Source organism: Scyliorhinus torazame, chromosome 11 (assembly GCF_047496885.1).
Source record: "Scyliorhinus torazame isolate Kashiwa2021f chromosome 11, sScyTor2.1, whole genome shotgun sequence".
NCBI lineage: Eukaryota > Metazoa > Chordata > Chondrichthyes > Carcharhiniformes > Scyliorhinidae > Scyliorhinus > Scyliorhinus torazame.
Window position 1 is genome coordinate 53,307,773 of NC_092717.1, and position 27,005 is coordinate 53,334,777.

Here is a 27,005-nt window from a genome sequence, read left to right on the forward strand (position 1 = left end):
AACCAGTTTGTGTCCTTCACAAATGCAATAGAGTAGCTGCTTCCTTTGTTTAGGAAAGTATTCCTAACATTCAGTATATCCAGCCGATTACATAAATTGATATGACACATCTCCAGGATAACATTCAAAGAATTGAAACTCCAGTGGGACCGTTATTAGGACTGAGACAACTAAAATAAAACAGTTACATTGGAAGAATATAGTGCAAGTCAGATAGGAATGTTTTTTGAATCCATCTGGAAAATAAAATCCACCATTAAAAGTGTCTGGAAATATAGGCTTCACATGCCATAACTGTAAAGCATTTAAAAGAAGCTGAAGTGAGGCTGAATGAAACGGTTGTGTATGCTGTCATCTAGTGTTCAGTTTTGGAATAATGCTGGTCAAGTCAACAACTGTTACTTTGATTTATTTTGTACCTTTTGTTGTAGCAACATCCCAAGAGATAGAATTGGTACTGATTAGGGTTTGAAGAGATGCACAAAAATATGGTCCAAGTATGAAAAATGAAATGAAATGAAAATCACTTATTGTCACAAGTAAGCTTCAAATGAAGTTACTGTGAAAAGTCCCTAGTCGTCACATTCCAGCGCCTGTTTCGGGGAGGCTGGTACGGGAATTGAACTGTGCTGATTGCCTGCCTTGGTCTGCTTTCAAAGCCAGCGATTTAGCCCTGTGCTAAACCAGCCCCTGTTCTGAGAACTCTTACAAAGATTGGGAGAGGTATACCAATGCAGAAAAGCAGGAGGAAGCTCCAGAGCGTGAGGTAGAGATGGCTGAAAGCTTGGTTGGTGGTGATGGGGATGGAGGCTCGAAAGGATAAGCAGGTCAGAGTTGAGTGACAAAAAGATATTGGTTTAGATGCAAGCCCGAAGGAGACTGCAGAGCATGGTGAGACCTGAAAGATTTGCAAAGGAGAACAAAGATTTTGAATTCAGTGCACTGAGGGGAACAATGAGCAGGTGGAGATTGCTGTAGACAAATATAGAAAGCTAAACTTGGAAGTATTACAGGGTGGAAGTTGGCAAGGTCAACAAAGAGAGCATTGGAGTGAGCGACCCGAAAATAAAGTAGGCATGAAGTGCTGTTGAAGTAGTGAATAAGATGTGTTTGAAAATCTGCTTCAATTACCAGGACATTGCGGCTGGATATCATTAAATTCAGCAAAAGTAAATTGCAGGGTAGGTGAACAATTACTCGGACACACCGATCGTGATTGTGAACAGGAGAGTGATGGCAGTTTGATAGATAATGTCCAGCACATGATGTTGAGGGGAAATAGTGAGTCAGATGGCAACCAAAGCCTGACTAAGGAAATAGAATTAGAAAATACTGAAAATGCTCAGCAGGCCTGGCAGCATCTGTAAAGAGAGAACCCCAGTTAATGACCTTTCATTAGAACTGGGAAAAATTAGGGATGTAATAAATAAAAAAACAAGTGAATGGTAGAGGGCAAGAAAAAGAACAGGGAAAATCTATGATCGGTGGTAGGCAGGATAAATTAAATGACAAAAGGTTTCATGGCACAAGACCCTCGGAATTGGTAATGGAATAAGTAAATAAACAAAAGATGTTTCTAGATGAGGTGTGTGGTAGAGTTGTGAGCAACTGCTGTCCGAAAAATAACAAAACAAAACAAGAAACAAAAGGAAGAGGAAAGAAATGGGGGCAGAAATAACGATCTGAAATTGTCAAACTCAGTGTTGAGTCCAGAATGCTGCGATGTGTCTAATCAAAATTAATGTACTGGGGCTTGAGCCTACCTGGGGAGTTTCATTCAGAAAATGCCCAGTGTTCCAGAGAGGCCAGTGTAAAAGCAAGGTAAGAGAATTAAAATGATAGGCGACTGGAAGTTAGGGGTCACATTTGCGGATGGACCGGATGTGTTAACACAAAACAGACACACAATCTGCATTTGGCCTCTTCAATGCGGAATATTTCAGCAGCAGCTGGGTTGAGAAAGGGAGGAGCTGGGTGATATTACATAGATGAAGTAGACAGTCTTGGTGATGGAGAGGATATGGCATCTGAAACTTAGCACTGGATCAGGTAAGGTGCCAAGAGTGCAAATAATATGCAATGAACACAGGAAATGTTGAAAATACTCAATAGGTTTGGCAGTACCTGAAAAGAGAGAATGAGTTTAGCTTAACCTTTTGGAATTGGTGCCAATTAATAAGTTATTGACTTGAATGCTAACTTGGTTCCCCTCTCTGCAGATGTTGCTAAACCTGCTGAATATTTATTGTGATTTATTATTTTCTGATCTATTTCAGATTCCCAGCATCTTCAGTATTTGATTCAGTTTCAGACAGTTGGTAGGGAGTGGAATTGAATTGGTAGCTAGGGAACAAAGTATGTGACTGGGCTGAAAGCGAAGGCTTCAGTCTTCTGAATTTTTCAGTGGAGGACGTTTCTACTTTCCAATCCTAGATGTTGGATAAGCATTGTGGAGCTGGGGTTTATCGGTGTGTAGGTGGATTTGGATGAATTTTCTGGCCCATGGGACCACGGATAGATGCATGGAAAACTCCGGAGGTAACTATGGGACCGGGAAAAAAGGATAGTTGAGGATATTCCCTAGCTACAGTGAAGTCAGTTGAGGGCACTGAGCTGCACAACAGAGGAGAGGCGTTGGAGAAGGGTGGTGTGGTTCAGCATCAGAACCTGTAGATCAATCCAGAAGGATGAGGAGGGATAGTCCACCATGGTCACAGTTACCAAGGATGTTGATTGTGGCTTTGAGGAACATTTAATTGCTGTGGAGGAGCAGAAACCAGACTAGAAAGGAATCATGGAGTTGTGGGTAACCTTTTGAGATGGGAACATATTCATGGACTTTGGAGAGAGAAGGCAGGTTGGAGATGTAGTTATTTGCAAGGACTGAGAGGTCAAGGGTGGGTTTTTGGAGGAGGAGTAGGAGGGCAGGGGAAAATACCTAAGAAATGGGGAGAGTTAACAATATTAGGTAGCATGGAGGCCAGGAAGAGAAGTTAGGTGATCAGTTTGGTGAGAATACGCCTGAAAATGTGGTAGGTTGGTCTTGTGGCGTTCTGAAAATATATGGGGGGAGATGAGAGAGAGGTTGGAGCAAAACACAAGGTGCTAAAGTTTTGCTTGGTGGACTAAGGGAAGATGAGGCACAGACATCTGAATGTTGTCAATCTTGAGAGAAAAATAACTCCTTTAGCCTTCTTGCCCTTTGACTTCACTCACTTCCACCAAATAAAAGGTGTCTATGAGAACCCATATGGGTCCTAGCTATGCCTGCCTGTTCGTGGGATATGTGGAGCATTCTTAGTGCAGTCCCACCTTGATGCCTCCTTCACCTCTCTTTCCAAGACATTGCTAATAACGCTGGATATTACTGAAAAGAGATGAAAAGAGACATGTTGCCAAAGCAACAGAAGAATGTCATATTTGAAACTACCACAACAATTTATACCACAGAAGAAGAGGGTGATTGGCAAGTCGACTCTTGATTGGCCAAAATATTACATGTGGAGAAAGGAACTGGAAACTATATGCTCCCCAAGCCCCTGTGTAATTCAAAAAAGGTGCAAGGCTTGAACATATTATTTTTGTGTGCAGAGAATGAGTCCCTGTATGTATATCACTTCTAGCAAGCATAAATGAGCAACGTTATGAGATTGACTGAATTTTTAAAATTAGTGTAGCTATTAGCGCACTCGGGATTGTTCAGCAAGTGCTGCCATTTTGTGCAATCACATCAATCCGTACACGTTTTGTATTGGGCTTTTAAATTTGTCTGGTTCGGTATGGTCTGTACTCTGCCTATTATGAACAACTGGAGGATCATGCTGTTTGATTTGATCAAACAAATCACTGAAGCATGCAACATATGCATTTAGCATTGCACTAGCACTGACATTCGTACACTAAGTTGCTCAATTGTGGGGTTGGCAGCATCATGTTTGTGGAGAATTCCACTCACGTAGCCACTGCATGGTTGCAGTGTGAAAGAGCTTCCCTGTTTGCTCAGATTTTTGTGATGCTTTTCCTTTCCAGGATAATTTTAGGTAGACCGAAAAAATTTCAGGGCTGAAAGTGGTAGAATTTGACCCATTTACAAGCTTGGGAAGCCTACAGTTCCCTGTTGTTTTCTCGTGGCAATGCCGTCACCAATCAGAGTTGACTTGTCAACTAGTCAGCACCCTTTGCCATTGCGCTGGGCCGTGTGCATTCCGGACATCGCTCGAAATATTGCCGACACCTTCACCTGTAAAAATCGGGACCTCGTTTAAAGGTCCGACCGGAATTTATGGGCCGAAAAGAAGTTTCCCCGCGCAGGAGTCACCAGGTACACGTTGTCCAGCGCATGGCCGCCTCCGAAAGTCCTGGAATCTATTCTAAAGGATATGATAAATGGACACTTGGACAATAATGACCTGATGGAGCATAGCCAGCATGGATTTATAAATGGACAATCATGTTTGTCACATGTTGGAGATTTTTGAAAATGTTATTAGCAGAGTTGATAAAGGGACTCCGTGGACATCGTGTACTTGAATTTTCAAAAGGCTTTTGATAAAGTCTCCCACAGGAGGTTGATTAGCAAAATGTAAGCATATGGGATGGGAGGTAATTGGGTTAATGGTGTCTTTAATTAACAGAGCCACCCCTCCACGTTTTCCTAACTTCCTAACCTTCGGAAAAATCATAGACCCTTCAGTATTTGGGTCCAAATAAATCCCTGCTATCCTACCACGATGTCTCTGTAATGTCTATTAGATCGTACTTCACTATCTCTATTTACATTATTAGTTCATCTATTGTTTTGAATGCTATGTGCATTCAGATACTGAGCCTTAAGTTTGGTCCTTTTATTATTTTTGTAACCTCTAGCCTTATCTGTTGGGTTTACTGAGACTTTTCCCTTGCTGTCATGGTCTGTTTATCATTTCTCATATTAATATCTTCTTACCTGCTCTCCACTCTTTGATATAACACACCTTCCCACATTTGATCCCTTGCCCCCACGATTTAGTTTAAAATCCTTTCTACTTTCCTAGTTTTGTGATTTGCAAGAACACTCATCCCAGATTGGTTCAAATGTAGACCATCCCAACGGTGCAGCCCCCGCTTTGCCCAGTACTGGCACCAGTGCCTCATAAACCGGAACCCACTTCTCCCATGTTAGTCTTTGAGCCACACATTCATTTCTAATCTTATTTGCCCTGTGTCAATTTGCACATGACTCAGGTAATAATCCGAGAATATTCATTCTTAATTTGATGTCTAGATTCTTATAGTGACTGTGCAGGACCTCTTTTCTTGTCCTGCTATGTCATTGCTACCTACATGGACCACAGCAACTGGATCCTTCCATCCCTGAGCAGATGTCCTGAATCCTGGCATCGGGTTTGCAACACAGCCGTCTGAACTCTCACTCTTTGTTGAAGAGAACAGTGTCAATCCTTCTTACTGTCTGACCAGTATTGTGACAACTTTCCTGGTTTGCACCCCTCAGCTTCCTGCATCATGATGCCATTGCCAGCCTGCTCATCCACCTTGCAGACCTTGCTTTCGTCCACACTAGTTAAACATCTCAAACCTGTTCGACAATTGCAAAATCTAGGGCTTTTTCGCTACACTGTGCTCGTCCCCTTTGCCTGCCTCACATCCTCCTGTCTCTCACTGTTGACCAAACCAGACAACCCTATTCGAAGAGCAGTGACTGCTTTCTGGAATGAATTGTGCTGAGATTTGTCCCCCTCCCTCCCTCCCTTCTGTTGCGCAGCATCTTCAGTTTGGCTTCCAGATCTGTAATCCTGATCTGGAATTCCTTTAGCTGCTTACACTTTTTGCAGACATATTTGTCCTGGATTGCCATGGTGTCCAAAAGCTCCCATATTCCACAGCTGCAATATAACACCTGTCCTACTATTGTTACTTATGTTAGTTAGTTAATATAATTGCTTTCTCATTTACTATAATTTACTGTGCTTATTAAATGCTAAAAAGTTGTGTTTTTTAACTACATATGTATGTGCTTTAGGTGTTTATTTTAATTATTTTATTTCAAAGTTTTATGGTTTTTTATTTATAGACCTACCTTAACTCCTGTGTCCTAAGCAGGCTGCACACTGTCCTGAACTAAGCATTGGCTGGCCAATCAACTTGCTAGTTTCCTGTAACGTTTCTTTCATCGCTCGCCCACAGTAGCTGAAATGATGCGCTCCTCAGCTCCTGACTGTCTCCCGCAGGTCCACTCCCATTCCCAGGAAGGTAGGCCGCACTCCAATTCCCAGACTTTATTCGTAGGCACTCAGCTTCTGATTTTTCCCACAGGTCTGTTCCCACTCCCAGGGAGGTTGCGACGATTTGAGTTCAGGAGTAGCGAAATCTGCTTCAATTGTTTAGACTCTTGGTTAGACCATACCTGGAATAGCATGTGCAGTTTTGGTCCCTTTATCTTAGGAAGGATATTATTGCCAGAGAGGGAGGGCAACAGAGGTTCACCACTTATTCCTAGGATGGCAGGATTGTCCTATGAAGAGAGATTGAGGAAACTGTGCCGGTATTCTCTAGAGTTTCAAAGAATAAATATCCAAACATAAGGGGCTGGATTCTCCGGTCACCGACGCTGAAATTGCGATCAGCCGGAGAATCACAGTTCCCGACCAAATGGGGGCTTTTGCGATGCTCTACCCCCTCTACCCGGCGTATCGATGGATTCAGGACATTGCCTGAGGCCCACCCCCCGATGCTCTGCCCTCGACCGGCCGAGATCCCGACGGCGTGGGTCTCTCATGGCCCCATCTGTCGGGAACTCGTCGTGGCAGCTGCGGACTCAGTCCAGCGCCACCGTCGGGGGAAGGATGATCCGGGGGCAGGGGGGACTTTGTCAGGGGCTGGGGACACAGTTGGGGGGTTGTCCGGGGTGCGCAAGCTGGCCAAAAGCGGGGCACTATTTCGCGGGCTGGGTCCGCCAGCGGCCGCCGCCATGTCACACAGCGCGGCAACTGCAGGACGCCGCCGTGCACATGTGCGGCCATGGACCCGGAATTTTCCGGGCCGTATTGGCAGCTAGAGCCGGGTGCTCTACGCTGCCGGCATGCTAGCCCCCAGCTACACGGAGGATCGGTGGCTGTTTTACGCCATTTTTTCATGCGTAAAACGCCACCGTTCCCATGCCGGCGTAGGGACACAGCCTCACAATTAGCAAAATCCAGCCCATGATTTAAGAGCAGAAGTAGGCCATTCAATCAATCTACTTCAGCCTTAAAGATATTCAACGATTCTGCCTCTTCCAGCTTCTGAGGAAGAGAACTCCAAAGTTTCTCCGCCTCTGAGAGAAATGTTTTCCTCATCTGTCTTAAATGGGGCACCCCTGATTTTTAAACAGTGGCCCCAAGTTCTTAATTCTCCATCAAGAGGAAACATTCTTTCCATATCCACCCAGTCAAGTCCCCCTCAGGATCAAGTCGCCATGTACTCTTTTTGTTTTTAACGCCAGCAGAAACAATTCTTACCTGTCCAGCCTTTCCTCATAGGACAACTTGCCTATTCCAAGCATTAATCTAGTACACCTTCTCCGAACTCTTTCCAATGCATTTACATCTTTCCCCCTTAAATAGGAAGACCAATACTGTACACAATATTCCAGGTGTGGTCTCACCACCCTGTATTACTGAAGCATAACCTTCTTATTCTTGTACTCAATTTTGCTTGCAATAAACAATAACATTCTATTAGCTTTGCTAATTACTTGCTGCACCTGCATACTAACATTTTGCAATTCATGCACTAGGACACCCAGATCCCTCTGCATCTCAGAACTTTGCAATCTCACCATTTAGATAATAAGCTTTTTTTATTCATCCTGTCAAAATGGACAAACTCCCAATTTCCATCATTCTATTCCATTTGTCAGATCTTTGCCCATTCACTAAGTCCTTTTGTAGCCTTCTTATTCACTCTTCACAACTTACTTTCCAACCTATCTTTGCGCCATTAACAAATTTAGCAACCATATCATCTGTCCTTCATCTAAATTATTTTTTAAATTGTAAAGAGTTGAGGTCCCAGCACTGATTCCTGTGGTGCATCACTTGTCACATCCTGCCAACCAGAAAATTGACCAACTGAGAAGGAATCTCATTGAAACCTACAAAAAGATAGATGGGGTGGATGCAGGTAAGATGTTTACCTTGGTTGGGGAGTGTGGAACCAGGGTGTACAATTTCAAAATAAGAGGGAAGCCACTTGCCACGAAGGTGAGAGTTTTTTTACTCAAGAGGTTGTGCATCTTTGGAATGTTCTACCACAAAGGGCTGTCAAAGCTCTGTCATTGAGTATGTTTAAAGCCAAGATTGACATGTCTAAATACCAATGGCATAAAGAGATATGGGGATAGTGTGGGGGAGAAAGTCATTGAAGTGGATGATCATCTATAATCGTATTGAATGGCGGACCAGGCTCGATGGGCTGGCTTGTCTACCCCTATATTCCTAAAATATTCTTTAACTGGTCCTCCAAATCCACTTAAGTCAACGTGCAGTCTCTTGATATTGTCCAGAAGACGTTGTGCTATTGTGAATCCCTCCAAGGCCAGTATATTCTTCCTAAGATGTGGTGCCCCTGTCTGTTCAGGATATTCTGGGTAATCTAACGAGGTATATAACTGAAGCTTGGCCCGCATCTCCTTGCATTCTTGCCCTCTTTTTAAAAATAAATTTAGAGTACCCAATTAATTTGTTCCAATTCACCTACCCGTCACATCTTTGGGTTGTGGGGACGAAACCCACGCAAACACTGGGAGAATGGGGAGAATTTGCAAACTCCACACGGATAGTGACCCAGAGCCGGGATCGAACCTGGGACCTCGGCACTGTGAGGCAGCAATGCCAACCACTGCGCCACCGTGCTCCCCTATTCATGCCCTCTTGATAGAAAGACGGGCATCCCATTAGCCTTTTTGATTATTTCCTATACTGTGGGTGATATCATATTTGCCTACATTGAAACTTATTTGCCACAGTTTTGCACATTTGCTTAATCTATCAATATATCTTTGAAATGTTATGCTTCTATCTACACTGCTTATAATGGCGCCTATCTCTGTTATTGACAAACGTGAATGACTTTCTGTTGTATCATTCAAGTTTTTAATAAATACTGAGATTTTGAGGCCCCAACACAGGTATTTGCAGGACACCACTAGTCAATTCTATCAATTAAAATCCCTGTCCATCATCCCCAATCTCTGTTCCTGCTATTCAGTCAGTTTCATAACCAGGTCAATAATTTGTCTTCAATTCAATGAATTTCAACTTTAGCTAACCATCTCTTTGTGCCACTTCATCAAATGTTTGTTGATGTCCATATCTTGACGAACATTCTCCTGTTCACTACTTTAATCATCTCTACAAAAATCAAATCAGCTTCTTCGGTCATGACCTACCCTTCACCAATCCACACTGGCTGTCTCTGATCGTCTGAAAATGTTGAATATGTTCAGTAAACATATCTTTACTCCATTTCCAACAACTTACGAAGTGCCCAAGGTCTTGGGCGCGATTCTCCACTCCCACGCCGGTTGGGAGAATCGCCTGGGCCGCCAAAAATTCTCCCAAGCGGCGGGAACGGGCCGGTCGAGTTTCGCAGGCCGGAGAATCGCCGGAGATACCCAAAATGGCGATTCTCCGGCACCCCCGCGATTCTGAGGCCCGGATGGGCCGAGCGGCCAGGCCAAAACGGCAGGTTTCCCCCGGCGCCGTCCACACCTGGTCGCTGCAGTCGTGGGCGGTGTGTGAATGCTGGAGGGGCGGCCTGTGGGGGCGAGGGGGGATCCTGCACCGGGCTTCACCTTGAATGTGGGGTGGCCCGCGATCGGTGCCCAACGATTGTCGGGCCGTCCTCTCTGAAGGAGGACCTCCTTCCTTCCGCGGCCCCGCAAGATCCGTCCCCCATCTTCTTGCGGGGCGGATTTAGACAGGACGGCAACCACGCATGCGCGGGCTGGCGCCGGCCAATCCGCGCATGCGCGGATGACGTCCGTTATGCGGCGCCGCTTTTACGTGGGCGACAAGGCCTGGCGCGGGTAGATGACGCGGCCCCGATACTGGCCCATTGTCAGGGCCTGAATCGGTCGGGACCGGGGCCGTTCCGCACCGTCGTGAACCTTGACGGCGTTCACGATGGCGCGGCCACTTCGGCGTGGGAGTGGAGAATCCCACCCCTTATATTTAAGATGGTCACTAATTAATCCAATTAATTGGGAATTCAGAAGAAACCTCTTTGAAAGTGGTTGGAATGTGGAACTTGGTGTCACATGTCACATGGAATGGTTACGGTGACCTACCATAGATGATTTTAAGGGAAAGCTAGATAAATGCACAAGGGAAAAAGGAATAGAAAGATATGCTGACAGGCTTGGATGAAATAGGAAGGAATGCAGCTCATTTGATATTTAACAGCAGCATAGACAAATTAGATCAAACACCTCTCATTGTTGCTCATTTACCTACATTGTTAATAATCTCACTGACCCATAATAGTTCTTGTATGTCTCAGCCATGACGACTGTTGTGGAAATGCTGCTTGTGATATTCAGAGGAACATAGGTGCAATAACTTGGTACGGAGCTTATTTTAAGTTTTTATTAACTGTTCCCCATTCCCACCCCAATTCTGTCCCAAACAGCTAATTTCAAAAATATATAAATATTACAATGATTTCTGATCATACAGTTTCTGAGTACTATTTCTGAGTACTAGTTATACAGTAAAATTTTGGTGTTTTGGAGAATGAATGGTATGGGACATTTTGTCCCTGTTCGCATGTTTGAATAACGTAATTATTCAGTAGTTTATTCCCTCTTCTGTAGTTTGAACCGTTCCATCTTAAATTACCATTCACAAGCCCATATCTTTTATTCCCTGACGCACAGTTAGCAGAGTCCCCGCCTAACCAGTAACTTGGATCATGGTGAATCCCAGTGAATGGATCACTGTGAAATATGTAGGAAAACTATGGCATATTCTGTCAATCAATACAGAAAATATTGGGAAAACTCATCAGGTCTGGCAGCAGTTGTAAAGAGAAAAACGGAGTTAACGTCTCAAAATTGATGACTTTTCATCAGAACTTCAAAACCAGCCTAACTGAAAAGTACAAATGCTGACAAGAAGCACAATTAGTAGGTCATCATCCCATTACTTAGTACCATGTTAGCTTGCTGAAATTCTGCTTGTAGATCCTTTTTTAAAAGAAATGAATCCCGTGTATAAACAACAATCAGAAATGAACTTCAATTCTAATCCAAGGCCACAACATGTTAGAAATGATTACTGCATTATACAGGTTGAATTACTGTTCTGAATTTATTTACAAATTAAATGAGACCATATCATGTACAGTATAGTTGGCAATCTACATTGTATGCCATCTAATTTGGCTGGGGTGAGAAATCTAATTCTTTCTGTTGATGAAGCTCAGTCTCTGATAGATCAACATAAACTTCACATGGTGCTGTATCTAACCCAACTTCATCTGTAAAGATATGTGAAATAGGAATTGATGAATGGCTGTCAGTCATGAGATTTATACATTGGATTTCTTTTTTTTAATAAAACAGTTTTTGAACAAGCAGAATTTGAGCAGACTATAACAACTTATAGGCAGTAGCCTACGAGTTAAGTACATTGTGTTCACACTTTTCAGACTGATTGATTTTAACAACCTACATTTCACCATTGTGGGTTCATGTAAACTAGTCTCATTGAGGTTCCATATAAACTTCTACGGGCTGTATTTTGGCAGCCAGGTATGGATGCAAAACAGCAAAATTACATTTAGGTCAGGTGTCAACATTGTGAGAGATGTTAAAGTAACCATTTGATGAACTCTATTGACATGACAGAAATGGATAAAGTGCTAACCAAAATAAACCATTTATTGTGGCTAGTCTTGGTTGTCTAATGATGTTGGTTCAGGGAAAAAATGAAAGATATCCCTCAGGCATAATTGGAGAATGCCTTTTAATGCAGATTTAACCACAAATTTAGTAACATAAAATCAATGGGCCAAATGGCCTAATCCTACTTCTCATGATCTTATGTCACACCATGACATAGGTAATATCACAATAGTGTATTTATATTTTGATAAAGCTAGAATGTTTCCAGAGCCTTCAAAAGGCTTAACTGCTTAAACTATTGCCAACTTCACAATATGGATGAAAATAAATTGTATGTTAAACCAAATCTTGTATGGATTATATCCTAATTCAGTAAAGTTAGAGATTTCTATCGATTTTTAAATTTGTGAATTAAATTATACCTTTACTGAACTGCATTTCTTTTGCCTTTCAGTGAGGGTAATCGAAACCTTGAGCATTTAAACATTTCCTGGTGTGATCAGGTGTCGAAGGATGGGATAGAGGCTCTAGTGGGAGGATGTAGTGGCCTGAAGGCCATGTTTTTGAGAGGGTGCACACAGGTTGGTAATTTTTATTTACCAATTTTCTAAGTAAATCACATTCTTCTCATCCATTCACACTGCCATATAGTCAGAGGACATAACTGAGGAGCTGTCGATTTGAAGGATCTGGGCTAAACAGCCCAGAATAGTTGCAAGCTTCCTCTATCCTTGCTCTATGTCTTGGTATCATTTTCGGTGTTTGTTTCTGTTGCTTTTCTTCTATGATTTTGTGACTTTTTCAAGTTAATTTGTACTTTTGCATGGTTTCTTTTCACACAAATTGTGGAAGTTAAAATCTTGATGTTCAAAATCTTTGTATGATTCACTTGGAAAGTTATTTTTTGAAGTGTCAGCATTCAACATGCATTTTCTTGTTTTCATGTCCTGAGTCAATCTAGAGAACTCATTGTCAAATTTAGCCTGTGCTGACACACTGTTACAAAAATTGTTTGAAGTCCCAACCAATGAGAATTGCTGATAAGATTTCTCCAGGTTTGATTCGGACATTTCAAGGGCATTTAATAATGCCAGAATAAAATTGTTCAAATCTGTTGGAATTTCCTCCAGGGAAGGAGGAGTTGTGCAACCTCCACCTTTGGTTCTGTATCTGATTCCATGCTGATGAACACTAGTTCAGTGACTAAGGTAGTTAAAACATCATTATTGATGCATTCCCTCATAGATTACCCGCTAAAGATACTTGGTGACTGCTGATATCATCGCTGAAGTCAGCCCACTGTTGAAGATTTTATTTATGCTTGCTCATTAAAAATCAGACATCAGAAGCACACGCACTCCATTGCACGAGAAATTGATCTTGGTGGCTCGCAACAACAATTATTGGTCCAAAATATTTGAAAGAAAGCTTTTACCATCTTGCTTTGACCACATAAGGTTCAGCTTCTTAATGTAGGCCTCTCACAGTCTCAAGATATGGCAGCCTCATGGAGTTGCACAAGCAGATCTGACTGACAAAAATGCTTGCCCCCCCCCCCCCCCCCATTGTTCCAATGACGGATACTTGATTATTGACTTAAGGTCAGTAGATTCAGTTAATTAACTGAATCTGTCAGCTAAAACTGTGGGAAAAAAATCTCCTAATTTCTTTCTGATATTTATGCAACATTTCAATTGGGATATCTGTAATTCTCTTAGCAGGGCCTTCCCGAGCATTACTTTGCTCAGTTTCTGTCTGCTGGCATAAATGTGGGTGGTCACTCTGAACAAATGGGATAATTTAAGTGAATTTACTTTTGTTCACCATTGGCTATACTGCACTGCAGGCAGTCCTCAGACTTAGGACACAATTGGTTTCTCAAATCAGTGTCACAAGTTAAAACATCATAAGTTGGAACTGCTTTTCCTATAGATACAATGTTAAAAATGGTTGATTGGTTCGTGAACTCATATAATATCCAGTCCTTCAGATTTATTTGTGTTTGTGCTTGATGGTCCCAGATGGTGGCAAGGCACTTGTCTGAAGCTATTTTTCAGCCAACAAATAGGAGATTAAATTGCACAGATGCGCTAGGAGATGAACCTAGCTATATTTACTGTTTTCTCATGGTCTCAGTGTAAGTGCCTGTCTAAACTAGGCACAGAACATTGTAAATTTGAAACCCATGTTGTAAAACTGAAACGGAGTGCGAATTTATGAATGTCTCAAGTGCCATTCGTCGTAACTTGAATGTCGTAAAGTTGAGGATAGTCTGTACATTAAAATGACTATAGATGCCATCGGATCCCAAGTGAATAGTGTTCATTGTATAAATTAAATACTGTGTTGGGAAATCACTTGTGCAGGCTAGAGATTAGATAATTGTGAACAAATAAATCACAAGGCTGAGATAACTGGGAAAGCGTATCCGTATACTGAGCTATTAGGCTGCAATTGTTCTCGTGTAGCTCTTGCAATTACTTCAACAACAACCACTTGCATAGCGCATTTGATATAATGAAATGTCCCAAGGCGCTTCACAGGAACATTATAAAACACAAGCCATATATGGAGATATTGGGTCATATTACCAGAATCTTGGTCAAGTTTTAAGAAGTGTCTTAAAGAGAGAGAGAGAAAGAGAATTCCAGAGTTTGAGGCTTGGCAACTGAAGGCACGGTCACCAATGGTGGTGCAATTATGATTGGGAATAGTTAAGAGACCAGAAATAGAGGAGCACGGATATCGCAGAGGGTTGAGGTGTTGGAGAATATTACAGAGAGCAAGAAGTGGCTCTCTGAAGTGGCTTCAAGTTGTAAAAGATGACTAATTTATCGCGAAGAAATTCTGCCAATGCCCGTTGGCTATATCTCTAGCGTAACTCCAGAAATTCAGCTTCATTGTTGATAGCTGAGTATTTGACCATTTCTGTTGAGTCTGCAGGTCAAATTTACTAGCTATACTATAATGCAATGGATGTTGTGGGTATTATGCAGCTGGGCATCAGTCCTTAAATAAAGACAAACTTTTAGATAGGGTTGATATTTTCTTACTCGGGTCATGGCCATCACTGGCAAGGATGACATATAATGCCCATCGCTAATTGCCCCGAGAGGATGTTGGACTGCCACCTTGATCCTCTTCAGCCCATGTGGTGAAGATACTTCATTATGTTGTTGAGTGGGGAGTTCCATGATTTTGATCCAATAATGATGAGGGAACTGTGATATATTTCCAAGTCAGGGCGGTGCCTAACTTGGCAGATGATGTTGTATGCATGTACCTGCTGTGATGGAAATTGTGGGTTTGGGAAATGTTGCTAAAAAAGCCTTGGAGATTGTCCTGTAGATGGTATACATGCAGCCACAGTGAGCTACTGGTGAAATCAAGTGTAGCTGTTTGTCCCAAACGGTGTTGAATGTTGTTGCAGCTGCCTCACTTAGGCAAGTGGAGAGCATTCCAGCACACTCCTGATTTGTTCCTTATAGATGATGGAATCAGGAGGTGATCCTTTTGTCACAAACTATTCAGCCTCTGACCTGGTCTGGTAGCCATAAATATGGCTGATCCAACTGAGTTTATGAGATGGTTACATTTCCTATCATAGGAGATGGGTAATTTTCTGGAACAAATGTTATCTATTACCTATCAGCCCAATCATACATGTGGGCATGGGCTGCTTCATTATCTGAAGAATTGCAAATTGAGTTGAACACTGCAAATATTAGCATGCTGTCCCATTTCTAATCACATGATGGAGGGAAGGTTATTGGTGAAACAACTGAAGAAAGTTAAGTCTAAGACACTACCCTTAGAAACTTCTGCAGTGATCTGTTGCTAAAACAATTGGCCTCGAACAACTACAAGCATCTTTCTTTGTGCTGATTATGACTCCAACTACAGAAGAATGTCCTGCCTAATTCCATTGATTTCAATTTTATTCGGACTCCTTGATGCAGTACTTAGTCAAATGTTACTCTTATGCCCCTCTTGCACATAGGGTAGGCTATTTAGCGCCTTGAGTCTTTTCTGCTATTCAGGGAGATCATGGCTGTTCTGCGATCTAACTCTATATTGACCTTGAGTTTCATAGAATTTACAGTGCAGAAGGAGGCCATTCAGCCCATCGAGTCTGCACCAGCTCTGTGAAAGAGCATCCTACTCAAGGTCAACACCGCCACCCTATCCCCATAACCCAGTAACCCCACCCAACACTAAGGGCAATTTTGGAGACTAAGGGCAATTTATCATGGCAAATCCACCTAACCTGCACATCTTTGGACTGTGGGAGGAAACCGGAGCACCCGGAGGAAACCCACGCACACACTGGGAGGATGTGCAGACTCCGCACAGACAGTGACCCAAGCCGGAATCGAACCTGGGACCCTGGAGCTGTGAAGCAATTGTGCTATCCACAAGGCTACCGTGCTGCCCACTATCCTTTCATATCTTGTTAACAAAGGTATTTCTACCTCAGATTTAAAATGAATAATTGATCTAGCAGAGGACATTTTCAAACTTTTGCCATCCTATGTGTGTAGCAGTGCTTCCTGACTTCACTTCTGAAAGATCTTGCTCCAACTCCCAGACTATGTCTTCTTCTAGTTCTAGACTTCCCAACCAATGGAAATAGTTTTGCTCTATCTAGCTTATCTATTCCCCTTAAAATTCTTGAAAAAAGCCGATCAAATACTCCTCAGTATTGTCAGGATTGCCAGTGAGGAATCACATCCTCAAGGTGGGACATAATTTTGTTTGGATGAAGAATAGCTTTAAGGCCTGTTCTTTAGATTCGAGGGAGTATTTTCACGTGACAGCTGTACCAAGGAAGTTTTGATTCCAGGAGTGCAAAAATCTTTTCTTAAAAATGTAGTGCAACTACAGATTAGAATTGTATAACAGCAAGCTCATAACAAGCAAAAACGTTTGTGAGATCTATTTTAACATTAGCAAGTGTTGATATTTAAAGGTTTAAGTTTTAGTAAGCTATCAATGGAAACTTGCCAACCATGACCTGTTCCAGTACAATCACTATGTTCCCTCAGTTGTTTTCTTTCTCCTATGCCACCAGTGTCCTTTCTGATGCGCCCCAAAGCTTCACCCTGAGACTTGTTTCTGCCCATTCTACTATGTCTCAATGTCAACTTCCACATACACATCGATGATGCTCAATGTAGCCGTTTCATCACAACCACTAACTCCAGAGTCCTTGCTGTTCTGACTGATTTCCTGGCCACCACAATTCATGGGTGACTTGAAAAGCCTCAAAACTTAATGCTGTCAATACTAAAACCATCTGTTCAGCTGTGATCAGTAACATCATGCTTCTTACCTCATAAGTGTCTGCTTTGAGTATCTGTAAATCCATCATGGTGCATTATAAACTGCATTTCTTGGCTCATATAGCTCAGATGTGGTTTAATGTTGCTTGGAGCCTCTAACTGCATGGTTCTTATGACGATATGTCCTAAATTTGCAATATTTCCTTATTTCAGAAATGTTTGAAGTGCTGAGCCAAAACAGTTTGTCATTGGTTGCAGTATAATGATTGAAGTTTCTTGCTTTTGAGATATTGCAGCTTTCCTGATCAAGGATCACTATTAAATCAAGGATCACTATTAAGGAGAAGCCATTGGAGCTTATGACCTGACAGCGTTAGAAGATTCAGTGGTGAATGAAGCATTTCGCAACAAACTGTGGGCGTGTGAGGTGCACGGGATGGCCAGCAAATCATATCCACATGTTTTGGGCATGCCCAAAGCTGAGAGGATTTTGGCACGGTTTCGCTGATGTCATGTCCACGTTACTTAAAACAAGGATGGTGCTGAGTCCCAAGGTAGCGATATTTGGAGAGTCGGAAGAGCCGGGAGTCCAAGGGGCGAGAGAGGCTGATGTTTTGGCCTTTGCCTCCCTGGTAGCCCGGAGACGGATACTGTTAATGTGGAGGGACCCGAAGCCCCTGAAATCAGAGACCTGGGTTAGCGACATGGCTGGGTTTCTCAGTCTTGAGAAAATAAAGTTCTCCCTCTTCCCTGTACCCACCTCTTCATTCACCTGAGGAAGGAGCAGTGCTCCGAAAGCTAGTGATTCGAAACAAACTTGTTGGACTTTAACCTGATGTTGTAAGATTTCTTACTGTGTTCACCCCAGCCCAACGCCGGCATCTCCACGTCATGGCTACCATCGACACCGCAAACTGCCGGCTCAAAGTAATGAGGATCTCCCAAGAAGATTGCGCATATAGACACTGACATTAAGTTTCTACAAAGATGCAAGAAAGCAGATCGTCTTGCATCTTTGACTTTGTCTATATGTATGTTTCTGGAAGCACCTCTTCATTCACCTGAGGAAGGAGCAGTGCTCCGAAAGCTAGTGATTCGAAACAAACCTGTTGGACTTTAAGCTGGTGTTGTAAGATTTCTTACTGTACTCACCCCAGTCCAACGCAGGCGTCTCCACACCATGGCTACCATCGACACCGCAAACTGCCAGCTCAAAGTGGAGAGGATCTCCAAGAAGATCACGCATATAGATACTGACATCAAGTTTCTACAAAGGTGCAAGAAAGCAGATCGTCTTGCAATTTTGACTTTGTTTTATCTTTGGAAGTAATGGGTGTGGAAACTTTCTGGGTGTACAACAGCATATTGGATTCCCTTCTGTGCTTACTGTTAATACGATATGCTGTACTAATCCTATCCTGTAAACAACTTTGGGAGTCCGGCTCTGGATTTTCCTATTGACCTTCACCATTCTTTATTTATTTTCTGCTACGGAATAGGTACAATACCATGCATGCCTTGCTGATTTAAAAGTAACAATTCTGGTCTTGAATTATGTTTAGTATTTCAGTGACTACTTTCTCTCTGTTCTGTTGTTAATTGTTGATAATTGTTAATTCTCCCACAACCCTCAGCTCTGTTCTTTCTGGTCCATGTAGCTTTTTATAGGACAGTTTAAGAACTCTCTTGGTTAACCATGGTTCAGTGTCTCAAAGAACTGAAACTGCTGCTTCAGTATCTGGTTTAAAGTGTGTCTTGTGCCCTTCTACCAGAATCTCTGCACTCCAGTAGTTTACACTTCTTTAATCTCTCCTAAGAAAAGTATCTCAATGTCTTCAAAATCTTCATCTTCATGAACTCCCCAGCCCTCGGGTTTCTTGTGTAGTACCTGGGTGTTGGGGGGGGGGGGGCAATTGGAGGTAGTATGAATATAAAATTCCTCTCTGAACATCTTAGCTGATCAGAACTACTCCACGGAACCATCCTGTTCCTGACTAATGTTACAAGGTAGTCTCTGCCCCAGCCAGAAGATCGTCCAGCTCTCACTTGAAGGAATCCCCTACGTTCACAAGCTTGTATCCCGTACCAGAGGTTTACAACACCACCTCTCCTTCGAAACTCCACCCTAACTCGGAACTATATTGCCGTTCCTTCACTATCACTGGATTGTATACCTGTACCACATGGACTACAAGATCATGTAATGGCCTGCTGCCATTGTTCATCTAGGTAGTAGCAACCGTGTGTTTGGGGAGCTGATGGTGAAGAAACCTCAATGAATGTCTTCAGTGCATCTTGTAGATGGTACACACTGCAGCACCTGTGGTGCAGGGAGTCAATTAATTAAAGTGGTGGCTGCGGTGCCAATCAAGTGGGCTGCTTTATCCTGGAGTATTGTTGGAGTGGCCAGTGGAAAGCATTCCATCACACACCTGACATGTGCCTGTGGAGTTGGGAGATGTCACTCACCATGTCCAAGTATTTTTGTGGTTGGTCTAGTTAAGATTTTGGTCAGTGGTGACCCCTGGATGTTTGTGTAAGATCTGACGATTATAATGCCATTGAATGACAGGGAGGGGTGATTAGAGTATTTTGTTGGAGATGGTAATTTCTGAACACTTGCATGGCAAGAATATTGCTTGTCACTTATCAGCCTAAAACTGTATATTGTCCAGGTCTTATTGCATATGAACTATTTCCTTAGCTGAGGAGTTGCAATTGGAATTGAACGTTATGCAACCATCAGTGAATTTCCCCCCTCACAATGTTAGAAAAGTCATGATGAAGCAGCTGATGATGGTTGGTCGGAGAGCTCTGCCTAGAGAAACTCCTGCAGCAATATCCATTTGTATTGAATACTTTGATGCTGATGTATTCCAAGCTGACCTAAATGACTGAGAATCCCTCCTCTATACTGCATTGGTTAGCTATTTTTATATATTGGAGTTTAATATGAGGCTATGTGCTGTAAATCTTTATCCATTTGTTGTCCAGCCTCCAGATGCATACCTCCCTTCTGGCTTATTCCTTGATTCTTCTTTAACTTATCAAAATTTGGGCAGCATGGTGGCGCAGTGGTTAGCACTGCTGCCCACGGTGCTGAGGACCCGAGTTTGATCCCGGACCTGGGCCAATGTCTGTGTGGAGTTTGCACGTTCTCCCGTGGTCTGCGTGGGTCTCACCCCCACAACCAAAGATGTGCAGGTTAGGTGGATTGGCCACGCTAAATTGACCCTTAACTGAAAACATTGGGCACTCTAAATTTATTTTAAAAATCTTTCTCCATGATTACCATTAATCTAATGTAGAATCTATGCAACCTTAGCTTTGCAGGGTGGAAGAGGAGGAGAACTAAAGTCACATCTGTGTTCCGAGTTTTGCACACCCATATTTTCCAAAAAGTGCAAGGGAGGTTAATTGGTTTCCTTGCTACCACTTGCTGAAAAGGACTGAAGCCTGTTTTCAAAATGAGATCCATGTATAGTAATATTGAGTGATGAAGTGATTGGCCTAACTGTCATGGCCATTGCAGGGTGCTAAACCTACGCAAGCGTCTTGATGGCTGTTTATCCCGTTTATATTAAAGGCATTGACTTGTAGATGGAGGGTGACATTGCTTAAAAAATTAGCCACTGTATCTAAAATAAATAAATATGCTTTGTATTTATTTCATTTGTTAATGCCGCAATTGATTTTTATTTCTAATGTTCCTTATTTGGGGAATGATGGGCATTTTATGTTGTTCAGATGGTAATGTTGGTGTCAATATGCTCACAAAGTAATTGGTAGGAGTTCTCCAATTAAGATTTCACATCTAGGAAATTGAATTAAATACTTTTGGAAAGTGTTTGATCCTGATTATATCTGCTCTGAAATTGGTTTTTCACCAATGCAGGACCTTTTGTACAAATTGTGACATTTGGGATACCAAACAGCGGCAGTTATATGTAAAAATCTGTGATATTGTGCAGCGTCCAATCACTTCTCCCGAACCATGGACAACCTTTTGCCTTGCTCTGTCCCAGCACACACAAGAATGCCCTGTCCTTGTTAAGAAAATACGTAATGGACTGGCTATATAAAAAAACACTGAACCAAACCAATGCATTGCCAAAATTTATGTTCCAAACTTGGGCGGCACGGTGGCACAGTGCTGCCTCACAGCATCAGAGACCCGGGTTCAAATCTCACCTTGGGTGATTGTCTGGTGTTTGCACTTCCTCCCCGTGTCTGCATGGGTTACCTCCAGGTGCTCTGGTTTCCTTCCACAGTCTAAAGATGTGCAGGTTAGGTGGATTGGCCACACTAAATTTCCCCTTAGTGACTAAAGATGTGTAGGTTAGGTTAAAGGGTTATTGAGATAGGGTGGGGATTGGATTTGGGTGGAGTGCTCTTTCAGAGGGTCAGTTCAGACCTGATGGGCCGAATGACCTCCTTCTGTACTGTGAGCACTCTATGATCAAGAATCTAAATGGTCTTCATCTTCTATGGTTCCATGATCTATGATCAAGGATCTTTAGCTCAAGTTGAAATTCAAAATTCAATAATTTTTACAATTTAAATGGGTTAAGATAGCTATAATTTATCGAGTGTTGACTGATCATAGCTTCTGTTCTTCATAGTTTTGGCTAACCAGTAAATATTTGCCTTATACTGTTCATTTCTTACCTTTCTACCACAATTTCTTAACAGTTGAACATATTTTCTTCATACACGATTGCATTTTATAAAATACTCATGAAAAATTCACCTTTTTTGAATCAATTTAACAGACTAGTACAAGCGATATTTTTACAAATGAGTATTTCTGGTTTAAAAGATGCCTCTAATGTACCAAAAAATATGACAACAAACATTGGTACCTCCATCCTGTACCGATGACTATTGCGGTTTGATGTCTTGTTTTAAAGAGAATAATTATAGAGTTTTTTTCAACAGCTGGATGATGATTCATTGAAACACGTACAGATTCACTGTCCAGAACTAGTGACACTTAATTTACAAGCATGTTCAGTGAGTATATATTGGTTTACTCATTTTAGACTTAAATTGTACTTTTTCTCTGGTTAACTCTGGTGTTCATATTTACTGCTAATTTACTGCTGAGGTCTTATTAGTAGGAACATCTCTGTTATGTAATAAAGAAAATGCTGGACACCCATATCTGATTTATGCTCATACCTTACACTACTAAATTTTTGGTTATCCAAAATCTGTGGAACTGTTTGTTGGGTGTGATTTACCGACCAACCCACTGTATGTTTTCCGGTGGCAGAGGCAGCCCACCAGCGGGATTTACTGGTCCCGCTGTCGTCGCCAGGAAACCAGTGCACCGTCAAGGGACTTGAATATCCGGGCCTTTATTGCAATTACCATTGATTTAATGTAGAATCTATGCAAATTTGGCTTTGCAGGATTCGCTGGAAAAAGAGAAACAAAGCGATGGAATTTGTTTGTGTTCAAAGTTGTGCATGCCCAAAGTTTCCAAAAGGTGCAAGGGACGTTAAATGTGTTTTTTGTCTTGACCTCTTTGGTTGAACCCATATTACTTACAATATTCTGGCTGGAAATGAGGCAGAAAGTTTGAATGTTTTGGCCAGCACTGCTGCTTATTCAGCCAGTGGAATGTGCGGAAGAGTGGTTGGGGTGAATTGACTAAAAATGTTCCCTTTTTTAATAATGAAAGGCGTGGGGCAGGATTATCTCAACCCATATCGGGCCGGAGAATCGCCGGACCGGGCGTGAATGGCGCACCGCCGCCCCTACGCTGGAGAGTGAAGAATCGGGGCGGGCGGCGTGGTGCCGGTCAGGGGCTGCTCTACACGGCTGCCCGCCCCCCCCCCCCCCAGCCGATTCTCTGCCCGGGATGGGCCGAGCGGCCGTAAAAAAAATCCGAGTCCCGCCGGCGCCGTCCACGTGTGGTCTTACCCGGCAGGACCTCGGCGTGCATCAATCTGGGGGCGGCCTCGTGTGTGAGGTGGGGGGGGGGGGGGTGGCCTGACCCACGATCGGGCCTTCCAATCGGCGGACCGGCCTCTCGGGCTGGGGGCCTCCTTTGCTCCGCTCCGGCCCCCCCGTAGCCCTACACCATGTTGCGTCGGGGCCGGTGCAGAGAAGGGAGCCACTGTGCATGCGCGCAATCGCGCCGGTCGCACTGCCCATTCGCAGACCCGCAGCGCCCATTTGACGCTGGCATCAGCAGCTAGAGCGGCGTGGGTCGCTCCTGTGCTGTGCTGGCCTACTGAGGGGACCGGAACCGCTGCTCCTGAGGGCATGTTGACGCCGTCGTGAAACGCGACGGGAATTACGATGGCGTCAACACTTAGCCTCAGGATCAAAGAATCCTGCCCATGATTTCCACTGTCTTTTCTCAAATAACAAACAAACATTATGGCATTGTTGTTCCTTTGCTTTGTTCTTGATAACCAAGTTCCACTTTTGTTGAATGGCTGTTTGAGTCTAATTTTAGATTTGGTAACTAATAATCTGAACATTTGTGTTCTTCGTTTGACATCTTTAGCTTACTGGTTGATTTACTCAAGTTCTAGGATTGGTAATGACAATCACCATTTAACACCGTGGCTCTCTTACAGTGCAAAGGGTATACCTGATCCACAAGACTAAGAACCCTAAAACAGTCCTCTTGTTTCCTTGATACTTTTTTAATAACTCTTGTTTGACTATTTGACATAAGGATCTGTTTTATTTGACAACTACCTTGGTCTCCATTGCTCCTGCATGTAAAAAAAAAAAAAATCAACATTTGGAATATTTCAGTGTCGCATAGTTATTGATTAGAATACTGCCTAGTGACTCTGCTTCAACCTTCTGAAGGTTTGTTACAAGACATTTGCCCAGTCTTAAGGTTGCAATAAATGCCTTTTGATATTAAATTTGGTCAAACTTACCTTTGCCAAGAAATGACATCTTGCAAGAGGGAACTCCTTCATAATATTAGTTACTGCTCTAGAATCCTACACTACAGTCTCTTGTTGTGCATTGCACCAAACTAGCTTTGTAAACTCCTCACTGTTGTGTTATTCTTCTTCAAGTAGCATAAGCTGCTTCCTTGATGTATGCTCTGACAAAGGAAGGTTCAGACTTGGAGATAGGTTTAACACATTTATTGAACAGTTAACAATTCTCCTACTTGAGTTTGACTCTCCTGCTAATCTTGCTATAGTAACTCAATCTAACTAACCAGTCTGCTCTAATCCATGCGGTGGGTGTGATGCTTCCTGATCTGCCCCTGTCTCTCTGAGTGTTGCCTATGGAAAGAGAAAGAGCATGTGTGCCCTGTCCTTTTATATGGGTAGCCCCCGTGTGGTAGTGTCACCTCTGGGTGTGTCTTGACTGCCCATTGGTCGTGTCCTATCTTACTGACCTATGGGTTGAATGTCTGTGTGTCATGATGTCTCTGGTGCTCCCTCTAGTGTTTATTTAGTCCTAGTGTATCTGCATTAACCCCTTGTGTATCTACAGTGATGCATATCACCACACTCACTTCATGTGCTGTTGTGAGCATTGCAACTCCAAAGATACTAATCATTCTTCTGTAATAGTTGAACTAGAACGATCAGCCAGGAAAACTGCCAGTGTTGCAGCTACAGCTCAAGATTTTGAGTACAAATCAATAAAAATAAGAAAGATGAATCCTATTCATCTTTGCAAGATCTTTAGTATGATCCTTTCATCAGGAATTTTGCAGAATGCAAGAATGTCCAGAACACATATGTGGTCATCGTGCAAGTTATTGCTGTAGATTAATGGCCTTGCACTAACCACTATGTTAACCTTTCTTCCTTTTTGGGGATCAGAGCCAAAGAAGGATGGGCAACTGAACAGTGACCGTGACACCTTCTAATGTGGATCAAGGGTGCAGTGTCGATAGAACATTAGTTGCATATTATTATGCATCTCCAACCTCGTACTCAGCAGCACAGTTTCCAGTGCTGGGTTGTGAGGGGCCATTTCAATCAAGTATCTGCTCAAATCTTCAACCTAGGACTGACTGGTTTTCATTTGTTCACCTGGCTTTAGAGAGGGACCCCATCCTTAAGGCACATCTTTTAGCACTCAACTCTAGTTGCTCTCAGCAAGTTATCCACAATTTTTCTGATTGATTCTGTCAAATTGCTAGTGGCAGAACAGATTTTTATTCGTTTTGTACCTAACTTGATGTTCTAAAGCAGCTAATAACCTCTAATTCTGTTTGCCTTCAAAGCAAATCACAGATGAAGGATTAGTAAGTGTTTGCAGAGGCTGCCATAAACTCCAGTTTCTGTGTGTGTCCGGATGTGGAAACATTACTGATGCTTCCATAACTGCATTGGGATTGAATTGTCCTAGGCTCAAGTGAGTATGATCATCAAATGTAGAGTTCACCTTTATAGAAGTTCCCTAATGTTGAAGCATAGAAAGTTGTCACGTAGTTGCAATAACTGCTGCTTACATTTATATGAGGCATACTTTATCCAGTTCTTTACTTAATTAGATTGCTGTGCTTCAGAATGTACAGAAATAATTATGATTCTGTTTATTGTAAATTGGGGTTGTGGTTATGAGAAAAGTATAATTAAGTCACTTACTTTGGAAATGGAAGATTTTTGGGATGACCTAATTGAAGTTTTCAAAATCTTGAAGGGAATTGGCAAAGTCGTATCAAGTAGGTTAAATACTTAATGGAAGGAATGTAAGTTTGAAACTAAAATCCAGAATATGGACAGAATCAGCAAGTCTTTTCTTCAGTAAAGGGTGCTAATTGTACATTAATTGTGTTTACTTGTAGGCAGGTGTGATCAGAGGGCTTTAAATGGTTACACTTGTGCCCCTATAAATAGACACAAACTTAAACTATGATTGTTAGGGTTAGGAGGTGATAGCTTGTAATCTGTAATTGTGTGTCCATAGAATCCCTACAGTGCAGAAGGAAGCCATTCGGCCCATAGAGTCTGCACCGACCCTCTGAAAGAGCACCCTACTTAGACCCACTCCACCACCCTATCCTCCTAAATCCACCTAATCTGTACATATTTGAAGACTAAGGGGCAATTTTCTTTAGCACCGCCAATCCACCTAACCTGCACATGGTTGGACTGTGGGAGGAACTCCTGGAACACCCGGAGAAAATCCACGCAGCCATGGGGAGAAAGTGCAAACTCCACAGTCACCCAAGGTCGGAATTGAACCCGGGTCCCTTGTGCTGTGAGATAGCAGTGCTTATCACTGTGCCACGGTTCTGCCTATGTGTAAATAAATACTAATACATTTGTAAAGATTGACTCCAGTTATATTCTTCACCAACTAGCTTTCTGGAACATAACAAAGGAGCAATGTAGAACAAATGACTCAAGAGACACTGAAACCTGAAGTCCAAATGGGAGATGAAGCAAATTAATTATTAGAGAGAAGAGTTTGAGGAATGTGGTGATGTGTTGAATAGATGGAATTTAGATAAACCAAGGGTAGATAAATTTATTGAGTGTACCAAATTGTTTTTTCTTGTTGCTAAATAACATTGTGTGCATATGGTTAAGATTAGCTCTTTTGGATAAAATTATTTAAATATAAAAGCAAATTACTGCAGATGTTGAAATCAGAAACAAAAACAGAAAATGCTGGACAAACTCAGCAGGTCTGACAGCATATTGTGAGAGAGAGAGAACAGTGCTGTCAGACCTGCTGAGATTGTCCAGCATTTTCTAAAATTATTTTAATATTGGTAAAACTGTGCAGATGTGGTAACATTTGCATCAGACATGTAACTAAATGGGGGGTGGGTGGGATTGGACTATGTAGGTTGTTGGTGACTATGTATGGGTGGTTGGTGGATTCCTGAA

The 27,005-nt window shown here is 42.5% G+C and overlaps 1 protein-coding gene across 4 annotated transcripts in view; it reads left to right on the plus strand.

Moving 5' to 3' along the window:
• Positions 1-27,005, plus strand: part of fbxl2 (F-box and leucine-rich repeat protein 2) — a 355,919-nt gene that overhangs the window by 217,649 nt on the left and 111,265 nt on the right. For all 4 annotated transcript variants that reach the window (XM_072467255.1, XM_072467254.1, XM_072467253.1 and 1 more), the window contains 3 exons: positions 12,339-12,465; positions 22,105-22,179; positions 25,391-25,521. In XM_072467255.1, the coding sequence (XP_072323356.1) occupies positions 12,339-12,465; positions 22,105-22,179; positions 25,391-25,521 (333 nt within the window). The remainder of the gene's footprint in view (positions 1-12,338; positions 12,466-22,104; positions 22,180-25,390; positions 25,522-27,005) is intronic.